Source organism: Siphateles boraxobius, unplaced genomic scaffold (assembly GCF_051911475.1).
Source record: "Siphateles boraxobius isolate OS27281-9 unplaced genomic scaffold, OSU_SipBor_1 7, whole genome shotgun sequence".
Classification (NCBI taxonomy): Eukaryota; Metazoa; Chordata; class Actinopteri; order Cypriniformes; family Leuciscidae; genus Siphateles; species Siphateles boraxobius.
In genome coordinates, this window is record NW_027509197.1 from 34,620,887 (window position 1) to 34,631,412 (window position 10,526).

Here is a 10,526-nt window from a genome sequence, read left to right on the forward strand (position 1 = left end):
AGTTGTATCAGCTTGCCAAGCTTGCAATCATGCAAATCCAAGTTGGTTTTGAATCCTGCCTGGGGCATTGCAAGTAGAACTGGAGGTTTTACACAAGCAACCACATAGCAATCCTAAAAAACACTAAGAACACCTTAGCCACATGGCTACATGCTGAAAATCACCCCAAAACCCTAGCAATGGCAAAGTAACAAGCTAAAACCAACCAGAACACATGGCAACTTCATATCAATCCAATGGCTACAGTTATATGTAGGCAAATCTTGCACAGACGAGGCTCAGATTTTCGTAAAAAAAAAGAAAAAAAATTAAATGTGGCAAAACTATTGTATTAATAGTCTTATTTCAACAGAGTCAGCTGAATGACTTGCTGAACAAGACAGCTCTCTGACTGATGTCTCCTATTTTCCTGCACAGAGTAGCTTGTGTTTAGAAAGTTGTGCGTTGTAGCTCCCTACGGTCCAGTTCCCTTCAGAGACACATGGGGCCATCAGGCTCGCTGTTTATTTTTAAAGCCCGTAGGCCAGCGTACATGCTTCAGCTGTCGTCAGGCAGCAATACGGCATGCGTCTGCGGCTCTTCAGTATAAACTTCCAACAATGACCGGCTCAAGTCACCTACCACAGTTACAGAGATTCAAGCTTTGGTCCACACCGCACTGGACTGAACTCTCCTCGGGTCTCTGAGTCAACGAGCAGAAGGTCAGTGAGTATATGTGTGAATCTCAGGAATCTTGGTGGAAAATAATAAATAAAATAATGATTTAAATACTCTTAGACCTCTGTTACTCTTATGGAAATGGCATAGTGTTTCTATTCTTTCATAACTGCAATTTTCTAATGCTTGTAATTCATATTTTTGGCAGCATACTTACTTATATTGTTGTCTCTGGCATAATAAATTGCTTTTGGTTGTCTAATTATCAATTTTAAGTCACTTTGTATGAAAGCATTAGATAAGTAGGCTATGCAAAGATCCACTCAGGTATTTTCACCGAACTTGCAGCAGTCCACCTTAAGACCAGATGAGCCTGAGCCAGACAACTTTAAGTCAGCCAATCAGAGAAGCTCTTACAGTGATGCATTTCTGAGTCCATGCTGCTGCTAAAAACAACATCAAGAGAAAGACACAGACGCTCACGATAGTTTTAGTCATTGGTTGAGGTTTATGACATTATTTTGAAGTAGACTGACAGGACATGATGGCTGATAGAGAGAATGTTGAGCGTCCAAACACAGCTGGTATGTGATTGTACCTCTGATCCGAATGTCTGACTTATTCTAAACATTTACATAAGAATGAGCATACGTTTTTCAGCTGTTTAATACGGCATTATCTCCAATGCAGATCTATTATGGACTGTGTAAGCCATAATTGTTGAAAAGCCTCTTACACACCCAAGTGAAAGATATTCACGTATATTACTGAGGCAACGGTCAACGTACCCACCCCCCGCCGTCTCATGTTTAAATAACAGGCTTGTTTAGCCTATAACTTTCTTCTTGTACATAAAGGCATTATAGCAGCACATAACCATGGGAAAACGTTTCTTGTTATTACGTCTAATTCAAAAGTGCTGTTTACTTCATGTGCGATAAAGCAAACATCGCGAGAGCCGTGGAGGCTGATGTCGAACGTGGAGTGACCTTTTTACAGTCTGTGGGAGTGACGAGTCGATGCGTGCCGTGTCCACTGACACGGAGTAGAGCGCGCGTTTTTAATTTATTCCGGAAGTTCAGCTACAGGCTCGGCCTAGATTGATCGAGGGTCGTCGAGGGGTAGTTTGACAGATAGTAATTCAAGACATTTTCAAATATTTGAATGAAAGCCATTTCTACGGAAGCTTGTTTCCACCACAGAATAAAAAAATAAAAAAAAATCTCACAATTCTTTTTTCTTTTTCTTCCAATTGACTTAGGCTATCTCACAATTTTGACCTTTTATCTCAGAATTGAGTGATAACTTGCAAATGCAAATTATAAACTGTGTGATATAGTCAGATTTGCATGATATAAAGTCACTGTATAAAGTCACAATGGCGAGTTATAAAGTAGGAATTGCGAGATATACAGTTGCAATTGAATGAGATAAAGTTGCAATTGTGTGTTATGAAGTCAGTTTTTTGAGATATTGTCACAATTCTAAGGAAAAAAAATGTTTTCCTCCGAATTGGACTTTTTATCTCACAATTCTGGGAAAAGAAGTCAGAATTGCAATATATGAACAGAATACAGAATATATGAACAGAATATTTTATTCTGATTGTGAGAATAAAAACATCAGAATTGCGAGTTAAGTCAGAATTGTGAGATATAAACTCGCACTTGTGAGATAAAAAGTTCCAATTATCTTTTAAAATGTTTAATTCTGTGGCGGAAACAAGCTTCCATACATTTCAGTAGGTATTGTGAAGCAATCTTATTACTCTGTACGAGTTAAAGGGGCATTCAGCAACTATTTCTACTTAATAAAACCGTTTAGAAATAATTTGGATGGTTAAATAACCTGTTCTGGTGAGAATGGTAACTTTCCCCGCTCCCCCCAACGTTCAGGCGGAAAACCAACCTTGCAACATGGGGACTAACGTCCCGGTAAGTTGGAAATAAGAAGTCTCGTGAGAAGCGAGAACGAGCGAGAAACACAAACTGCTTTACGGCAATTCGACATAAACACACACGCCGCCCTCAATGTGTATGATGTATTACCCACCTCGGTAGACTTAGCTCCACATGATAAAGTTGGCCGGCTCCGATAATAACAAATGCACATGAGCAGCGGTAGAAAGCGAGAGGAGGGTGCCGCAAGTGAAATTTTTTACGACATTGTTGTGAAATATACGCCTCACAGCTGTAGGGGGAGCTTGTTGAGAAAACAAAAGTGAAAATCAGCGAAGAAATAGCTAGAGTTGCCGAATGCCCCTTTAAATGTGAGGCACGTACAGATACAAATGTGAGAATTTACTTTAATTTATGTCCAAAGTGAGCTTTAAATATCTTCATAGTGTTTCTAAAAAGCTTTTCAACAACTACACATACACCTATCACACAGATCTATCTTCTTTTATTGATCTGGTCTCTGTTAGGTCGTAACCTAAGGGAATGGCTCCAGGAGCAATTCGGCGACAGGCCTCTGGAACCGAGGGAGGACATGCGTCTACACAACGCTGCCCATTTGGGAGATCTAGACACTCTCAGGACCCTACTACAAGAAGACAGCTTCAAACAGTGAAATTTCCTTCTTCATTCATTCATTCATTCATTCAGTCATGAGGAAACGGCAAAATGGAAGTAGTATCAGATCTTTCCTTCTGTAAAAAGAAAATCTACACAATGGTTTGCTTTAGGGCCCACATACAGTGGCGACTTAACTCTTTACCAAAACTGTGTAGCATACAAAAATAAACAAATTTGAAAAAAAAGAACAAAAAACATTAAAATGTATTCTGAATTTATTATATTTATTGAGAGATCATTTATGCACGAAGAAATATTTAGCGATATTTCTTATTGTTGTAGCGACTTTTATTATTGTTTTTTTACTATATTTAAATATATTTGGCAATTTTTCATTTTTTTTTTACAATCTAACAAAATAAAAAATAAGAGACATTTTGTCACTTCTAACATTCTCTCTGTTCTCGCGTTATTATTTTACATGTAAATATAGCTGAAATCACAACACAGCCATTTTCTTTAACTCGCAGTAAATGTATGGTGATTTTGCCGGATGATGTCGCAATTTAAAATCAGGATTTTAGCATTGCAGATAAGCAGAAAGTGATTGCATATAGTCTTATTTCATACTCATTCCGTTGTCTGACAGCAGAAACAGAAATAAATATGTACATAAGAACAGCTTTATTGGGCTTTATTTGGCTATATTAATATACTGTATGCGAGCATAGAGAGTAAGAGAGAAGGGAAGAAGTGTAAAATGCTGACACTAGGCAGAATGCAAATACTAAGTGATGATGTATTAGATCAACATAATGAATATGCTAATTAGCACATGTCGTCATTAAACTACATTTACTTTACTACCAAATGCATAAATATAAATGTTCTTATCCAATTCAAATGGTGATCTGGGTTGCTTAATTATGTAAAATGTTTGCGCCATGGGTGGTGATGGTGCAGTGGATAAGACACATGCCTTTGGTGTGAGAGACCCGGGTTCGAATCCACTGTGAGACACCAATGTGTCCCTGAGCAAGACACTTAACCCCTAGTTGCTCCAGAGGCGTGCGACCTCTGAAATATAGCAATTGTAAGTCGCTTTGGATAAAAGCGTCAGCTAAATGAATAAATATAAATATAAGCTGAAATGTGTAACATTGAATTCTTTTTTAGGCGAATCAACGAGAAGTTGATTTGGTCATGTGGTTTGGTGCCCTGCACGCCCCTGCGTATTGCTGCCATGATGGGTCACAGCACATGCGTGGAGTTCCTGATCTCTCAGGGAGCGGGAGTGGACCTGGTGGATGTGAAGGGTCAGACTGCTTTGTTCATGGCTGTGGTTAATGGACACCTGGACTGTGTGAAGATCCTTCTGAGAGCTGGTGCTGATCCGAACGGCAGCAGGCATCACCGAAGCACACCGATATACAACGCTGCACAAGTGGGCCGAGTGGACATCCTAAGAGAGCTGATCAGGTAGGATCGCTTAACAAATGATATATCTTGCAAACTCTGCCATTACTGAGTGACTAATTTGATTGTGCAGTCGTGGCCTAATGGCTAGAGATTCAGACTGGTAATCTAAAGGTTGAGGGTTCGATTCTCAATAGTGGCAGGAAAATGACTGAGGTGCCCATTAAAATATATTTGGGTTATATTTTAATGTATTTGGCAATTTTTGGGGCATTTAACAAACAAACAAAACAATAATTTCGCCTTTGACATTCTCTCTGTTTTCACGTTATCATTTTACTTGTAAATATAGTTGTAAATATGGCTGAAATCACAGCACAGACATTATCTTTAACTTGCAGTATGTGAATGGTGATTTTGTCAGACAATGTTGCAATTATAAATAATAATGTTAGCAGTGCCAAGCAGCAGTTTGGAATATGTCTGCATTTGTTCAACAGAAACAGAACAAATATACAAATGAGAACAGCTTTATTGGGAGTTTAGTTCTGACTGGATGTAGTTCATTAGTCTGTATGTGGCCTGTAATACACACAGGTTCAATGCTGATGTTGATATCGACCATCGACTGGAACAGAGGGCTATGTACGGCACCCATACTTTGTCAACTCTGGCAGTCTGTCCACTGTTCATCAGCGCTGTTTACCACCACTTCCACTGCTTCCAGATGCTTCTGAATGCCGGTGCCAACCCAAACTACAACTACAACGGCCCCGTGAACAGGGAAGCGCTGGTCAGGGGCCGGGCCTCCTGTATGCTGGATGCAGTTCTGAAACTCGGATGCGAACCAGCCTTTGTTTGCTTGCTGTTGGACCATGGCGCTGACCCGTATCTGGTCCCCTGGTACAAGCTCAATCCTGACAGCATGGTTCGCTTAAAGGTCAACGCTGGAGCCCTTCAAATCTTCCAGGAGGCCAAAAGTAAGTTGCGTTTTAGGTGATGTCATGTTATTGATGGGTCACACTAAAAAGCAAAGTCTCGGTAGACAGTTTTTGTAATCAATTAAATTTATTTGAATTAGCTACTTTTCTTTTTATAATATGCAAAAATTTAAAGGCACATAATACTTCATCATTAAAGTTTAAAATCCAATAATCCCGCTTTGAATCAAAGGTGTAGTCAGCTCTGGGCTTCTTGTCTCCAGCTTGCGGTTTCTTGTCTCCAGCTCTGGGCTTCTAGGCTTCAGTACTGACGTATCAGTATCCCAAGAGTCGATCAACTCTTCAGTCTTTTATACTCCTGTTGTTTGCCACTGAAGTTAGGTACTAATCTTCTTGATTGACGCAAGTCGTAAGTTTCCCAAAGTTTCCAAGAACCTTGCAGGTGCAATCTGTCCACATGTCCTTGAACTCCAGTAAACTCAACCAAGATGGCTGATTTCCTTTTAAGGTTCTAGGAGAAGATCCACAGTCTTCTATGTCCTTGAGCACACATATAAACGCTCACACTTCTGCTCCTCCATCTCATCGCTAGGCACACACAAATGCATAACTAACAATTACTCTTGACTCTGCCAATACAGTATAAGGCATTTCTTAGAAAGAAAAGCAAATAACATGGTAAGCGATGCATTATTTTCAATACATTGGATAAATATGTGTAACAAAAAGGTATCTACAATAAACAAATAGGCAGGGTAATTGCATTTCCTTGATATTGTACAAGTTTTATAGTTAAACTGCATTGAGTACTGCTATTACCTGTGCTCACTAATATTGCTCTCTAACACAGGAAACCCTAGGAGATTGATGGACCTGTGCCGCATCAGAATCCGAAAGATCATGGGCAAGGAGCGTCTGCCATGTATCTCTTTCCTTCAGCTGCCAGAAATCGTCAAAAGGTTTATGTTTCACAAGGATTGATGTGGCTCTGCTTCTCCATGTAGATGGTTGATTAATTTGAGGGTGTAAGTGGCCACTCGTTCCCCAACGTTACTTACACTGGAAACCAGTGTCTTCCAAGGTAATGACATTTTTCTGTGTTGGTTCTGGGGGAAAATCTGTGGAATAAAGCTGATAATACTATAATCATATTGTGAGTATAATGCATAAACATTAGCTAAAATATTTAATAAACACGCTGTTGCTGCCATTTCACAGAGTTTTAGATGCTCAGCTTGCCAAAGAAAAGACACTGTAGTACCAGTAGTAAAATCACTGTAACTGGAACACACTACCTTTTGTGGCTTATTGCTTTAATGAAGGACAATATTGAACACCACTGATGAGAGAGAATCATATTAAGATTAGTCTTATATTTGTTATTTTAGCTTGTGATACAGAATTGATGCAGCATTAAAGTAATGACTCTGGGGCTTTTTGAATTTGAATATAATGCTGCAAATGTTTTCTTACATAGTGCCTGTATTTGTGCAGATTTTTTCCATCTGTACTTTATTGAAGTAGCTTCCAGATAAATCCAGAGAATCCAGATAATTATTTTTATTTTACTCTGATACATTATGATTGTCTTGATATTCATTACCCTGATTAATATGTAGAAAGTGCATGGAAAAGTCTAAACATCCTGCCCGATAAGCGTTTTTGTCGTTATTTCCAGAATATACAGTAGTGTCAACAATAGCACTTGAATGCTTACCAAGGCTGCATTTATTTGATCAAAACAGTAATAGTAGGATATATTATTATAATTTAAAATAACTCATTTATATTTTGGTATATTTTCAAATGTAATGTATTCATATGACAGCAAAGCTTAATTTTCATCAGTCTTTACTCCTGTCTTCAGTGTAACATGAGCCTTCAGAAATCACTTTTTATGGTTGCTGTAGTAATGCACACAATGAAAAGAGTAGAAAACAAATATGGTATTTATCAAATCCACAACAGTTTTTGATGTGGTATCTGTACCTTTACTTAGTTATGAAACTTGAGTATCACTGTTCATTTCAATACTGATATGAAAAACCTATTGCACACAGCTTCATGCTCCCATGAGCTTTGTTTTCTTTGTGTTTGTATTTAGCTGGCTGTGTGTGTGTGTTTTTTTAACCCAAGGGGTCATTATTGTTTTTCTCTCCCAGCATGTAAATTGTTCCTAAATCTCATGATTGAAAAACATAATTACCATTCAGCACAGGAAGTAATTTATACTTCCTGTACGATGGATCCTGTCAATATGTAAATAGCAGATCTTGCGTGACTGTCTTCTTTTTCCGATTGTTTTCAACAGCGGATCTGGACAGAGGCCACTTAGAAACCCCAAAACAAAGCAGGATGCATGTTCAGATGGGTGGTCCCTGAATCCCTATAGTCATCCCAAGATTCTCATCTGTGATTGGCCATTTCCCAAGTCGGGATAGGATGTTCAATAAAATCTGCTTGATTTGAACTGGGGCGGGAAGCATGTGTTGAATAACAAAACAGATTCAATTGGACCATCCAAAATAAATATGTAAGTACACTTTATAATATCACCTAATAAATGTTGGCCTTAAAGTCACCCAGTAGTGAAAATCAAGCTTTTAATGTAGTTTATATGTTTATATGCTTGTGCAAACCATGTGCAAATTATTGAGTATTATGTATTTTCTCCTTAAAACTGCAGTTTACCAAAGACAGTCTCAAAAACGCGGTTTGAAATCGCCAGTGTTTCTTACGTCACAAACTAACATGCAACCAATCACGTCAATGTGCAGACGAGCTTTAGTCAGCCCGATCTCATGAAAGTGCGTATGTATAGCACAAATTTTATTTCTCGTACCATTTATACGCCAAAAATAGTTTTTGCGTGCATATGATGCGCAGTTTACGCGTGCATATGATACACACTTTATGATGTTTAATACGCACACACTCCACACCCCTAATCCTACCCAAGGGGTTTACAGTGTGTATGATTTGCACACAAAAACTGTTTTTGGCTACAGATACACACTTTCATGAGATCGTGTTGCTTTTGCATATCATTAACTATGCTGTGAAGCTGGGGGGTCTCAAGAGAAGCCAGGTTATCTTTTACTGTTGATATGAAAAATGGGGCAATATAGCGGGTGAATTATGTATATGATGTATATTATAATGTTATGATGAACTATATGCCTTTCTCCACTGACGTTCTGTGATGCTCAAAGCGTTTCTAAGGATACTGATTGTTAGAAGGTAGCTGTCTGACTCTGGCGAACAGGAACATGGTTGTTGTAACATTAGCAATTTTATTTTAGGCAAAAAAGGTCTGGCTAAAACTCATTTTGCACATTTGTGTTTGTTTCAGGATTTAGTGGGAAAGGCATGTGGTTATTTAATAACACATTCAGTGGTATATACATGACAATACATGGCAACCAAGTCACTCATGTACGGAGCCCCTAGGGGACATGGTGAAGGGGAAAACATTTTTTCGTCAATGCTTTTAAGTTCTCTCACAAATGTTGTGTATTCCCCCCAAGATCCTTTGCCTTCGCTTGCAAAGAACTCAAAGGTTTTGTGAAAAGTTTCTCATTTGCGAGAGAAAGCAAAAGCATTGATTATATTTTTCTCCCATCTCATATTTTTTTCCCAACACCATGTCCCTTTAAGGGCTCCATACTCATGGCCTAGCAATAGGGCTAGTAATATCTATTATAAAGAATCTGTGTAGTACTATATGGTGTATTGTGATGTTAAATCAAGACCCTTTAATCTAGACTATATTGCACTATATAATGATGGTTTGTGCATTTAACTTTGTCTAAGACATGATCTCTGCTCTTAGTTTTGGCTGTAGTAATTTCAGTTTAATGGGTGTATATTGACTCAGAGCTCTAGATGGCACTATCTTCATGTGAAGCCTCACCATGCCTTCTTTCTCTCCACAGGGACCAAAAATAATTTATAACAAGCATTTTCTCTTGGGCATTGTTATGTATGCATGCATGTATGCACAGTATGTAAATATATATATTTTGGCATTTTATGGGTCATAGGGGTTTCTTTTTTGTTTTGATCAATACCTCTCTGCACTCTTCTGCATTCAACATTTCAAAGTGTAGATTTCTTTTCTGATATAACAAACATTTATATTTTTGGTTTGTAAGTTTTGTACATCAGCAGCATTCAGATTCCCAGAAGAGTGATTCTGATTCTGTCTGATATTTTTACTATTGTTGAAAGATAAAGCAACGTTTCTTTCATTTTTCCTCTGTTATTTTTAATTGTTTTTCCATAAACCAGCTGTATAGGCTGTAGTTGTAGTTTATCAATTGTTTTATGATACCACTAACTGCATTCTTGTCTTATGAATGTATTGGAAAAAAAACATCCTAAAACATCCTCATGCATTTAATTTTGGTTTTAACGGAAATGCAATTAACTGCATGTTAAGATTTTATGTAGGCTTATAAAAGTGCATGTGTGCTTGTGTCGGTAAAAATAACTTTTTTTTCTATTTGTTAAAATTGAGTAACAGCTGCATGTTGTTTAGTTCATTTTCATCTCGTATCTCACCGTCTATCAGAGTAATTTGCACTTATTTTATTTTCCTTCTTTAATTGCAGCACATTTTTTTGGAACAGTGATCTCATACCTTTGACTAGCTGGATCTTTTTGTTGTTCAGTTTTTCCCCCTCCTCATCCTGCTGGATAGTTCACATAAAAAAATAAAAAAAAGATTTTTTTTTCCAGTTTGCATGTGATTTAGATCGGGTATTATTAAAGATGTGCTGTTCCTGCCAAAAAAAAAAAAAGCTAGAATTCTAGAAATTAAACACTATTGATATGCAGTCCAAGTAAAACACTATTTTTGCTTGTTTTGTGTCAGGTCAATATAACAGGAAGGGTAGCGATTAAATAAATATTGGTAATTTTTCATTTCTGTGTCATACACATGCAAAATCAATTACAATAGTATTTCCGGCGCAGTTCTCCTCTCAAACAGCCG

The 10,526-nt window shown here is 37.8% G+C and overlaps 1 protein-coding gene across 2 annotated transcripts; it reads left to right on the top strand.

Moving 5' to 3' along the window:
* The first annotated feature begins 1,022 nt into the window (after nt 1–1,022).
* Nucleotides 1,023–10,269, top strand: asb1 (ankyrin repeat and SOCS box containing 1). Of its 2 annotated transcripts, XM_077215678.1 has the most exons (7): nt 1,023–1,241; nt 3,083–3,224; nt 4,350–4,652; nt 5,187–5,569; nt 6,381–7,611; nt 7,842–8,063; nt 9,466–10,269. In XM_077215678.1, exons 1-5 carry the CDS (start codon nt 1,199–1,201, stop codon nt 6,509–6,511), a joined length of 1,002 nt encoding a protein of 333 aa, XP_077071793.1. In that variant the 5' UTR covers nt 1,023–1,198; the 3' UTR covers nt 6,512–7,611; nt 7,842–8,063; nt 9,466–10,269. The 2 variants fall into 2 exon arrangements, with proteins under 2 accessions (XP_077071793.1, XP_077071792.1); XM_077215677.1 differs by having other exon boundaries at nt 6,381–8,063.
* The last annotated feature ends 257 nt before the right edge of the window (nt 10,270–10,526 follow it).